We start from the raw sequence: 12,643 nt of genomic DNA, 5'->3' as shown, positions 1-12,643 counted from the left end.
AAAAAAAAAAAGGAACAGAGAAAAAGAGCAGCTACAAAGCCTTGAGATGTTTCTGCTTCCCCTTGGTTTCTCTGTATGACTGGGGATTTGCATTTTGTGAAAATTAGTTTGTGAGATTTCAGTCAAGGGTTTTTCTTTAAAAACCCTTGCAGACAGCCCTTCTTCAGCAGGCTGAAGGAGACTTGGCTCAAGGAGAAGTTTCTGGAGAGGTCTGGCCAGAACCAATGGTGGTGAGGAACCAGGACGCACCTTCCAGGAAGCCACCTTTTCCCAAGTTCACTAGGAAGCTTCTCTGGGACTTGAGGGAAGGAGAGATGAAGGAAGTGTCACTTCCGGTCTTTTAGCTGTACCCTCAGGAAACATGCCACACTCATGCACTGACTCAGTAATCATTCACTCACTCATTCCTTCATGTATCAAAACATTGATTCATACAGTAATTGACTAAGCATCTGCTTAGTCCTTTAAGACTAGCCTCAATGTCAGGGCTATGAGCAAGAATGAAGAAAAGACTTCTTTGCATTTGAGGGGTCAAGCCAGACAACAGTGGAGAGAAAGATTTTTCATTTATTCAACAATTTTTATTGTAAACTTACTATATGCCAAGGACTGGGCTAGCTGGTGGGGATATAGGAGTGAAAAAATGATATGGTCCCCACCCTTTTGAAGTTCTCTGATATCAGGCAGATAAACAATGACAGGCTGTTAAACTCTCTGATACAATGTGGAGATAGATATGGGTTCAAGTCCTTTTAGCTGTATGTCATAGGAGACTATACTTTTAACTTTACTGAGCCATAGCTCCCTCATCTGACAAATGGGGATAACATTCCCATCTCACACAAGTAAATGGTTAAATAATTAAGCAAGATACTACATGTGAAAATACTGCACGTTAGTACAGTGCCTGGTACCTAACCAGTGTTCAGTAAATGCTAACTATTCCTGTTCTTGTTTTGTTGTTAAACACACAAATCATAGAAGAAACTCCTAAACCAGGGAAGGCCACACAAAGATGACAAGTTTGCCCTGATACTTGAAGGCTGAGCAGGGGTTAGACACAGGCAAGTAGGCAACCTGGGATCTTTCTGTGCTAGGCTTTACTCAAATAGCTCCTGTCCCCAGGGGCTTGGATCTCAATAGTTTTGAGTTTACTAATTCAACTGATGTTTATCAAGAATATGCTACAAGCCAGGCTCTGTGCTGGGGGTACTGCTGCAAACAACACAGACAAGGCCCCTGGTCTCAAAGAGTTTATGTTCCAGTTGGGGGGAACACACTACAAACCACCCACCCACCCACCCATTTAGGTAGCCCCCTGGCCACCTGCCCCGCCTGCCTACCCAACCAACCAATCCATAAAGGCCCCCAAACAGAAGCTGGAGCTCTGGGAAATCAGAAGAGAAAGAAAGCATTTGTGAAGGTGATAGGAAAGCTATCCTAAACAGTGGCAGGTGGGCCTGTGAAGGTGGAGGCAGGAAGTTCCCAAATAGCTAGACTCATCCTCTGAAAGAGAATCTGCCCCTGCAGTGTGGCTGAGAGGGTGAACAGGAACCTGCAGCTAGAACCTGGGCTCTACCATCAGCTTTGTGAATGATGAACTCTGGGGATGCAGCCACTGTATCTCACCTGGTCTCAGTTTCCTCATCCATAAAGTGGGGGCAATATACTTTATACTACCCAACAAAGCTTAAGGGAGGGCAGATATTCCAGGGACTTCTGTTTTTGTCTGTTGCTAATCCTTCTTCAGTTTTCCTTGGGCTTTCCCCCGCCTTTCTAAGATGTAGGAATGTGAGTTGGGCTGGCCAGAGCCCATGAGACTCAGTTCTGGGACCTCTGCTGGAATGGCTGGGATTGGTAAGAAAAAAGGCTACAAGCCTAGAACTGCTGGGGGCCTGTTTCTTGCTCCTGGAAAAAGTCTGAATGAAGCCAGTTTAGAGAAGAATGGTCGAGAAACAGAAAGACAAAGCTGACAGCACTTGAAGTGCTGAGCCAGCCATGCCTGAAGGCAAAGCTACAACACTGCATGACAGTGATGGTGACGATGGTGATGATCTCTGCTCAGGCAGTGTGAGTACACTGACATGCAGAAGCAGAAGATTCTCACAGATGCATCTAAAATGTGCTTTGAGAAGCTAAGTGCTAATTTGCTAAAGTCCTGCCTACATCCCATGTCTCTCTCCAGCTGCCATCTTCTTCCTTCTTTTTCATTGCTAAGCTCCTTAAGTTTTTTTTTTTTTTTTTGAGACAGAGCCTTAAGCTGTCCCCCTGGGTAGAGTGCCGTGGCATCAAAGCTCACAGCAACCTCCAACTCCTGGGCTCAAGCGAGTCTCCTGCCTCCACCTCCCAAGTAGCTGGGACCACAGGTGCCCGCCACAACGCCCGGCCATTTTTTGGTTGCAGCCATTATTGTTGTTTGGCGGGTCCGGGCTGGATTCGAACCTGCCACCTTAGGTGTATGTGGCTGGCGCCTGAGCTGCTTGAGCCACAGGCGCCGAGCCCAGAATATTCTTCACCTATCTGACCACCCATCAACACCAGTGTTCCCTGAGTTTCCTCCTCAGCCCTCTCATCCTCTCATCCTGCCTTGCTAATTCAAACACAGCCTTGATTTACCACCAATAGGCGCCTGACTCCAAAGCACACTTCAAACTCAGACACACATATCCAAACCCCTATCAATGGCTCCATCTGGGTGTCCCACACTCAGCTCTGCTTCTTCATGCCTAAAACAAAACAGAAACCCAATTTCTACCCTGTCCTGTTGAGACAATGTCTTAAGTTTCCCCCCACCATTGTTATGTACGAGGCACTCAACATGTGTGACATTAATGAGTAAGAAGGGGCAGATTGTTCTATAATTGCTTATAATACAATTCAAAAGTTTGCCAAATCCCATCCCTCTTGCCCTTGACTCAAATAATAGTAAAGTAAAAGTACAAAAGGATTCTTTCTAGTGAAGCATCGAGATGCTTCAATGCCCCTGGAAGCAGAGGCCAGGAGATTCTACAGGGTCTTAGAACCCAGTGGCCAGAGAACACAGAACTAACCTCTTGACTACAGTGTATAGAAATGCCTGAGCCAGATATAGTGTCTGGTGGAGCCACTGGTAAGCCAGAGTAAAGCAAAAGGAAGGCAGGAAGAAGAAAGAAAGGAAAGAAAGAAAAGGCCCCGAAGTGGGCTGCTTGAAGAGATGGGTTGATGGTACCCCCGGCCTGGGCTGTCAGACTGTATTCTGTGTTGGGGACTGGAACTGTGTTCTTTGGATGGAAGAGAAAGGTGAAGACAACTCCTCAGAGTCTAGAAAAGCACCTGGCACATAGATCCACAGCAGATGCTCCAGAAGTACCGTATTTGTTGCAGAGATGAATAAATTAAACTTTTGTCTCCCAGATGAGGCACGGAGGGCCTCGAAACAGAAGTTGGACCTCTGAAAATCAGAGAAAGCAAAGGAAAGAGAATTGCAAAAAGAGAAAGACTTACGTTGGCTTTTCAGAGCAGGTAAGCAGAAGGAGGGGGAAGAAAAAGAGAGAAGAAGTGAAGAGGGAGGTAATTAAAAAGGGAATTCCACTTACATGAAATGTCCAAAATAGGGAAGTCTACAGAGACGGAAAGTCAATTAGTGGTTGCCAGGGTTGGTGGGAGGGGGTGAAGGGAAATGGAGAATGACTGCTAATGGACAAGGGGTTACTTTTTGTTCTATAATTAGGTGGCACTGCACAATTCTGTGAATATAATTAACCAATGAATTTTATACTTCAAACTGGTAAACTGTATGATATGTGAATTATGTCTCAATAAAGCTTTTAACTCCCCTCCATCCTCAAAAAAGAAGGAGGCAAGAGGAGAGAATTAGGAGGTGATGCCTGGAATCAAGAATCACAAGTAGGCAATAAAGAAGACCAGAGCCACTCACCTCAACCTTCAGGCCCGCCTGGAAGCTGATGCCATCTGGGATGGTCGTCTGGAATTCCGCAATGGTGTAATACTCTTCCTCCACTTGGGGTGGGATGGGAGGCTTCGGGAGGTTGAGACCTCGAGGCTGGTAGGATTAACACAAGGGTAACTCCAAGGTTAAGTGCATTACTGCCATGCGGGAGCAGGGTGGACTAGAGGACTGGAGCACACAACTGCCCCAAGGGGATGGATGCTACAGAACCATCTGGATTCTAAGGGACAAAACAAAGAGGACATGCAGGTTGTCATCTCCTAGATGAGATCACACTAGACTTTCAACTTTAGAACCACAAGAAGAAAATGGGACAATTGGCTACAATGACAATCTGGGCAAGACAATATTCTGTGAAATAAGAAGCAGCAAGAGTTGTGCTAAGAACATAGGTCTGCAAGTCAGACCATTCTGGGTTGGAAATATTAACAGAACTAACCTCCTGACTGCAGTTACAGTATCGGGTGGAGTCCCTGGCATGCTGGAATAAGGGGATCTTACTGCAACTGTAGAGAAATTACTGTCCCTTTTGGAGCCTCAGTTTTATCTCCTGAAGAATGGGCATAATAACAGTATCTACCTAGTGGGGTTGCTGCAGGTATTAAATAAGTTAATGTAGTCAAGCACCCAGTGCACTGTCAAGCACCCAGTGCACTGCACAGCACCCAGCGGGTGCTCAACAAATGGCAGACATTAAAAAACAAACAAAAACCTTACTTTTCCAAGTACTGGCTAAAAAGGTCCCTAGAAAATTAACAGATGGAATGGCACACAAATGATATTTGTGCCTCATCCAAGCCTAGGCCTCAAGTTGCCTCAGTGCAGAAGACTGATAAAGCTGGGCACAGTGGTTCATGTGTATAATCCTAGCACTCTGGGAGGCTGAGGCAGGTGGATCGCCTGAGCAAGAGCAAGACCCTGTCTCTACTAAAAAATAGAAAAACAAGCTGGGCATTGTGGCAGGTGCCTGTAGTCCCAGTTTCTCAGGAGGCTGAGGGAAGAAGAGCTCTTGAGCTCAAGAGTTTTGAGTTTGCCGTGAGCTGTGATGACACCATGGCATTCTATCCAGGATGAATGAATAAGACTCTGTCTCAAGAGGCAAAAAAAGACTGATTTAAGACAAAGGAAAGCAGGCTCGAGAGCAGGTCCTGAGGCCTAGCTGTTACAGGCACACTCTGCACCTAGGGGCAAATTGTCACCTTCCTGGGCTGTGGTCTTTCTACCTGATAGTGGACCTAGCACTCACACAGCCTGCTTCACAAGGCTGCTGTATGGGTAGGAAAGAGAGCATCTCACAGTCCTCAGGCCAGGGGCTGGCTCCCCATTAGCAAGGATCCACTTACAATGGTCATATCCCGGCGAGGAGGGGGTCTCTGCCTCATCTTTGGTGATCCTATGAAGAAATAAGAGCTTATTTTACTCACGTGCAGAGTTCCACAGATAAATTTCTAAGTTAGACACCAGGAAAGACAAGGGAATTAACATGCTATTGGTGCCCTTCCTGCAAGAAGAGCCTGAGCAAGAAGGAGCTGCTCGTACTTGGCTCAGCAACCTCTCTCAACAAGGCTTTTCCTGATCCTTTCTACATGGGTATGAAAGAGGATGTGCTGAGTTCTCAAGCAACACAAAATTTTCCAGGAATGCCAATAAGTATAGGCTTCAGAAAAACACAGAGATGGGTCCCTACTCAGCTCCAAGGCTGGCTGGCTGCAGGCTTTGCACAGATTATCTGAATTTTTGAGTGCAAGGCCCTCATCTGTAAAATGTGCATAATATATGCCTCCTAGGGGCAGCAGTGCAGGAAACATCTGTGAAGCTGCTGGCACGTAGCGGGCATGCAATAAATGTTACGTGCCTGGTTTTGTGCTCAAGAACAAGCCCAAACTAAATAATACTGAATAAACTAAAACAACGCACTTGGGCTAATGACTTCAGGGTTTATACTCTGGAGTTGGGCTGCTGTACCTCTGGGTGTCAGAGTCAGGAGAAAAATGACTCTGCAGTACAAAGCCCCTGGCTAAAGGCAGAATGTGGAGGAAGTAACCTCCTGCGTTGCTAGAGTTGGTTCAGCATGATTCCACACACAGGGGTAGTTTGGCAGGTGGGTATGAAGGAGATAGCTAATCCCTCAAACTCCCTTTCCTCTGTCTTCTGTTAGAATAAATGACAACAGAGTTTTAGCCAAGATACTAGGCTGCATATATAAAGACTACATTTCCCAGACTCCCTTGCAGCTAGGTAGTGCCAAGTGACCAAGTTCTGGCCAACAGGATGTGAGAGAGTGGAACTGTATAGCTTCTGATTTGTGTCCACTTCCTCCTGCCTGCTTTTTTTACTGGCTGGACTAGAGGCTAGGCCTCCTAGACTAGGTGCATAAGGGCAACACAGGATAGATGCAGCATAAGAAGACTTTTGACTGCATGGAGCTGTCATATCAGTCCTGGACATATACATGGACTATTTTATAAGAAATAAATGCCTAGATTATTTTAGCCACTCTCTTTGGGTATATATATTTATGGGGGGGGTCTTGGTTTTAATGTCTTAACCTATATCCTAACAAAGACAAGGGATTGCTGATTTTCATTTGTTCCTCTAGTGCCAGTGGGAATCCTTTTATGCTCTTAGCCACGATAGATTAGAATTACAGAAAGTCAAGGCTGGCCAGGACTCCTGCCAAATATGGCACATGAGAAAATGTGATCAGTATTTTCTCAGGAGCAGCTGAGCAGAGAGTACATACAAAGCTAGGCAAAAAGAGCTGAGAGAAGCTCAGCTAGGAGAGAAGCTCAGCTAGGACCTCATCTCTGCTGGTCCTTTCTCAACAGACATATTCCACCTGCCCTGCATGACCAGGACGGGATCACAGGTACTGTACTTATGGCCAGAGTCCTGGGTACAATGCAGACAAAATGAGCTCCAATCTCAGAAGTGTGCTGGGAATAATAAACAGTAAACTATATGTGGGGAAACCTTGACAAGCAAGATAGGAGAGGCATTGTTGTTGGATTAAGCTCAACACAAGGTCATCTTTTTCCTCCTCTTGCTCAGAAGTGAGGACCTCTACAGAAGTGGAGAGTATACAGCACAACCTGTGTTCAAGTGCCAGCCCTACCATTCACTACTTGGGTGGCACTGGACACACCTAATCTCTCTGACTCCTATTCCATAAAACAAAAATATGAAGTCCGGCTCAGCACCTGTAGCTCAAGCGGCTAAGGCGCCAGCCACATACACCAGAGCTGGTGGGTTCAAATCCAGCCCGGGCCTGCCAAACAACAATGACAGCTGTAACCAAAAAATAGCCGGGCGTTGTGGCAGGTGCTTGTAGTCCCAGCTACTTGGGAGGCTGAGGCAAGAGAATGGCTTAAGCCCAGGAGTTGGAGGTTCCTATGAGCTGTGATGCCATGGCACTCTACCCAGGGTGACAGCTTGAGGTTCTGTCTCAAAAAAAAAAAAAAAGTCCCTTGAGGGTGGCTAGGAGGAAGCAATGAGACTAATTAGAAGATTGCTGGCACATAGCAGGTGCTTGATAGAGGAGAAACACAGCTAGGGTAGGAAAGTAATACTTCTCAACTCAGATTCTGCCACTCACTTCTTAACCAAGCTACCAGCTTCTGAGCCTCTGTTTTCTCATCACCAGGATGGTGGCAGCAGGGTTGCTGCAAGAATGAGGGACAACAGGTAAGAAGCCTCGAGCACAGAGCTCTGTGCATAGCAGGCCCTTAGACGTTGGAAGCCTGGGTGGGCATCACTCACTCTGCCTGACGTCGCCATCGGGCCCTGGCCGGCCTTCAAATCGGATGTCCCTCTGGTTGTTGAGCAGCTCCCTCTCCCTGCCCACTGCATTCTGTGGCCGGCCAATGCCATCCAAGTCCAGGGCCCCAGAGTGTGCGGGTGAGCCAGGGCCCAGTTTTGGTGGTAAAGGCTCCCCACTATTCTTCTTTAGGTAAGAGGCAGGAGCCCAGCCTTCTTTGCCCTGGTACCTGCAAGGAAGAGGAAAGATGCTCGTCAAGCTGGTCTGCCAGAGCTAAGGGTAGAAGCTATGCTCCTATGCAAACCACCCATCAGATCCCAGAAGGCAGGAGTGATGGGTCATGACTGTCCAGGGCCAGAGGCCAGCACACTGCTCACTGCTCCCTGGTGAAGCCAAAGGCTTTGTCTTGGCCTTCAAGGTCTTTTCAAGCTGGCCTCTGTTTGCTTCCCTCACAGCAACCACCAAGACCCACACAGCCAGTTGGGCTCCAGTCTGTGCTCTTCACCTATGCTCAGCTGCCTCTTCCTAGCAGTCCCAACTCCTGCTGCAAATCGGGCCACAGACACCTTGTTTACCAGGGAGATCTTCAGTTCCTGAGCCCCAGGCCATAGACTGGTACTGGTCTGTGGCCTGTTAGGAAGCAGGCTGCACAGCTGGAGGTGAGTGGTGGGTGAGCGAGCAAAGCTTTTGTGTATTTACAGCCGCTCCCTATCACTCATGTCACCACCTGAACTTCATCTCCTATCAGAGCAGTGGCAGCATTCGATTCTCACAGGGGTACAAACTAATGTAAACGGTGTGTGAGCAGGATCCAGGTCAGGCGTCCTCAAACTACGGCCTGCCTAGGACATTTATCCAGCCTGCCGAGTGTTCTTGCCACCGCTGCCTGTCCTGCATAGCAGCCGACTCGTTCCAGGGCCCGCAGTCCGGCCCTCCAACGGTCTGAGGGACAGTGAACTGGCCCCCTGTTTAAAAAGTTTGAGGACCACTTGTGTGCTTCTTATAAGAACTTAATGCCTGATGATCTGAGGTGGAGCTGAGGCAGTGATGAGACACTGGGACTATCTATTTGTAGGAAAACAAGCTCCGAGCTCCCACTGATTCTGCGTTATGGTAAATTGTGTGATTATTTCTTTATATATTACAATGTAATAGTGATAGAAATAAAGTGCCAATAAATGTAAGGTGCTTGAATCATCCCCAAACTATCCCCCACCCTTGGTCTGTGCAAAAATTGTTTTCCATGAAACTAGTTCCTGGTGCCAAAAAGGTTGGGGACAATTTATATAAACACCTTTTGGGGTGGGAATGAAGGTTGGACCCAGGGTTTGATAACGGCCCTGACAGGACAGCTCACTGTTCCCTAAAAGGGAATTCAAGGAGTTTAACAATCACTTGCTTCTCTGCATGACATAATTCAGTTTAACAGCAATGACCAGAGGGGTTGATCTGGACCAGAGGTGTGCTAGAGCCAGGTCACACCAGCTCGTGAGAGCCAATGTGCACATCTCTGCCAAAGTCCACACTCAGCAATATCACACTGATAGTTTGAAATCACATGGGGTGGGAATATTTACCGCACGGCAACTGGCGAACACTGTAAGTCAGAGTATTTTCCCTGGTAAAGCTGGTTGTTAAACATTAACCAGCATCCACAAAACACCTTTGGGGAAAGCTGAACAGACTCCCAGGGGATGAAAATGGCACAAAGCAGGGCCAAACCTCTTGTCCAGAATCCCTTTAAGAACTAAACAGCACTGGGTTCCAACAAAAAAATGGTCTCTAGTATCTGGAAGCAAAATCATAAGGAAGTAGGAACCTGTACAGTTTTGTGTCTATCAGTCTTAAAATACCCTTTGAGAAGGAAGGTCCCAATTAGAAAATGTCAAGTTATGTACAATCCACTCAGCATGAGAGAGACAGTTGATCACTTGGGGACACAAAGCCCTAAGCAGAGAGGCAACATGCAGTGGTGAGGGGGCTCGGGGTGAGAAAGGTAAGGCTCAAATCCTGGCTCTGTTATTTTCCAGCTATTTTCAGTCAAACCTTCAGATAACTGCACCCCTCACTCACAGCCTAACTACGACGTCATGAGAAACCCTGAGTCCAATTAAGCCACTCCTGAATTCCAGAGCCACCAAATTTTAGGATAATTGATATTTCAGGATGACATCCTACTCGATATACATTAGCTATCGTTACCATTACTCCTTCAAATTTCAGTTCTGAGATCCCTCGCTCAGGAAGCCTTCCTGACTCCCAGCGGCCTGCTCCTGTGTGTTCCCAAGTCCTCGTGAGTCCCTCCAGCACACTGCTGCTGACCCCTGCTCTGTCACTGTTTATTAGTCTGCCTTCTGCGCTTGGTGGTGTGAACTACTGTGTCTTGCTCACTGACAACTGCTCAGTTCCCAGGACGGTGCTTGTCCCACACAGATTCTCAGTGTGCGCCTACTGAATGAATGAGTGACCAAAGGCAGCGGCATATGCTCGGCCTCTTGTGAGTGGCCCTAATGTCCCACCATGCATCATAGCACAGACACTAGGTTGCAGGGACTCTGTTTTGCTCTCTTGCCCAAATCTCCTGCCATCACAGCCTGCCTACTGGAGTGACCAAGGACAGGTTCCTAGAACCTTCACTGCTAAAACTAGGCAAGTCCAGGCAAGGTGAGTTGAGGTGATCACCCCACCTGCCTATGAGGTTCTGCACTGACAGGTGAAAACTGTGCAAAAATGTTTGACACACGGTCTCCTGCTTCTACTACTGCACTCTGACAGACAAAGTAAGTTATCTTCCCCAGGATGAATTACAGCCCCGTGGGGTCTGTGCACTGTCTTTGTCTCAGTGGGGCCGAGAGAGCAATCACTCACATGGCAGCCCTGACCTCCAGTTAATCATTATGAGAAACATCTGGAGGTGCAGATGCTTAATAGGGCCGCTGCTATCTGTGACTGGGTGTGTTTAGAGAAGGTTTTGCTTAATACAGACTTTTAGGGAAGGACATGGGTAGGGAGGGAGGCCAAGCAACACAGAGAAGCGTCCTTTTGTGGTTCCAGCAGAAACTTCAGCCATAAGCAATCACTTACAGACCTCTGTGAAGCCAGCACCCGCGTGACCCCAAACGTGCCCAGTTGTCACTGGAGGCAGCTGCAGGTACCTGATCTTCCACCAGCCTTCCAGATTTTTCTGGATGACTTCCACCATGGCCCCTCTCTCCAGGTTCATTTCATCTTGGTCACGAGCTGTGTACGGGTAGATGACTGTGTACTTCTCTTCTGTGGGGACAGGAGGATGCTGGGGTCAGAAAAGGACAAGAGTCCTGGGATGCTGACTCTCCCGGGCTGCCATGAGATGCCCTTGCCCATCGAGGGAAGATTCTTTTTAGAGATTTCTGACTACCCCCCCGATATCCTGCCCCTCATAGCCCTGGACGACCCTGTGCAAGCAGCAATGGGATAGAGATAAAGGGCAGGTCCCAATCCCTCTGAATCCCTTAGTGTCACACATTCGTCCTCACTTGCCTCAAATCTGTGCTTCAAGAGGTGACCTTTTTTTTTTTTTGAGATAGAGCCTCAAGCTGTTGCCCTGGGTAGAGTGCTATGGCATCACAGCTCACAGCAACCTCCAACTTCTGGACTTAAGCGATTCTCTTGCCTCAGTAGCTGGGACCACAGGCACCCACCACAACGCTTGGCTATTTTTTTTCTTTTTTTGGTTGTAGTTGTCATTGTTGTTTGGCGGGCCTGGCCTGGATTCGGACCCGCCAGCTCCGGTGTATGTGGCTGGCACCTTAGCCACTTGAGCTACAGGCACTGAGCCAAGAGGTGACCTTCTTGACTACCTTATACAGCATCCTGATCCTGCTTTATTTTTCATTTTTCTCCCCATACCAGGAATTACTTTGTAACACAACATACAGTTTACTCATTTGTTGTGTCATGTCTGTTCCCTGCTAGAGTATGGACTCCAGGAAGGCAGGGGTTTGTCTGTCTCATTCATTCCTGTATCTCCAGCATGGTGCCTGGTGCCTGGAATATTTAGTAACTGTCTAGAAAATTAGTCATTGTTCAGTAGATGAACCTCCAAAGGCCTGGTGGGTGCCACCTTGCTCACACAGAGGGGTTAAAACCTTGTGTGGCTTCTTACTATTTCTGGCTCGTCAGCTCTCGCTGGTAGAGAGGTTAGGATAAGGTGAACTTTTTTTTTTTTTTTGAGACAGAGCCTCAAGCTGTCCCCCTGGGTAGAGTGCCATGGCATCACAGCTCACAGCAACCTCCAACTCCTGGGCTCAAGCGAGTCTCCTGCCTCAGCCTCCCAAGTAGCTGGGTCCACAGGCGCCCGCCACAATGCCCGGCTATTTTTTGTTTTGGTTGCAGCCATCATTGTTGTTTGGCGGGCCGGGCTGGATTCGAACCCACCACCTTAGGTGTATGTGGCTGGCGCCTTAGCCACTTGAGCCACAGGGGCCGAGCCGATAAGGTGAACTTTGACAGTTGATGGTTTCAGGCTGACATCACTACCAATGAGGACACGGCTAACAATTTTCATTATGTAGCTGATAACTGATCTTTATTTCTTCATTAATGATGTTAAGGCCCCTAAATGCAACTATGCTTGAAGCTTCCATTTTCATTAATGTGACTAGGCTATCTGCCGTCCTGCTCTCTGTGGGCTCACCCACCCCTGAAGCCGTGGGACTGTCTTTACAGTCTCTAGCTGTGTCCCTCCCTGAGCTCAGCTGGAGGGTGGCACACTGTCTCACTCAGGAGGGGTGTTTGAGATAGGGAGGGAACAGCTTCTACCCCCAGTGTCATCAGCTCTGGCTACAGAAATGGAGAAAAATGGACGTGTGTCCCAGGGGAGCCTGGCAAGGAGAGGAGAGGGCTGGGTGACATTTCCGCTTCTAGGTTAGTGACCAAGCCAGCTGTGGCCTGATGTC

General features: G+C 47.8%; 1 protein-coding gene across 1 annotated transcript in view; it reads right to left on the bottom strand.

The window, feature by feature from the left end:
• Positions 1 to 12,643, bottom strand: part of SH3PXD2B (SH3 and PX domains 2B) — a 112,536-nt gene that overhangs the window by 7,758 nt on the left and 92,135 nt on the right. The window contains exons 9-12 of the mRNA XM_003781940.3: positions 10,862 to 10,979; positions 7,709 to 7,935; positions 5,293 to 5,342; positions 3,917 to 4,042 (exon numbers count right to left, since the gene is read on the bottom strand). Of these exons, the coding sequence (XP_003781988.1) occupies positions 3,917 to 4,042; positions 5,293 to 5,342; positions 7,709 to 7,935; positions 10,862 to 10,979 (521 nt within the window). The remainder of the gene's footprint in view (positions 1 to 3,916; positions 4,043 to 5,292; positions 5,343 to 7,708; positions 7,936 to 10,861; positions 10,980 to 12,643) is intronic.

The sequence above is a fragment of the Otolemur garnettii genome, unplaced genomic scaffold (genome assembly GCF_000181295.1).
Source record: "Otolemur garnettii isolate 467f Iridium unplaced genomic scaffold, OtoGar3 scaffold00003, whole genome shotgun sequence".
NCBI classification, from domain to species: Eukaryota; Metazoa; Chordata; class Mammalia; order Primates; family Galagidae; genus Otolemur; species Otolemur garnettii.
Note: the sequence above shows the minus strand (reverse complement) of the source record. Positions and strands in the feature narration are given on the sequence as shown.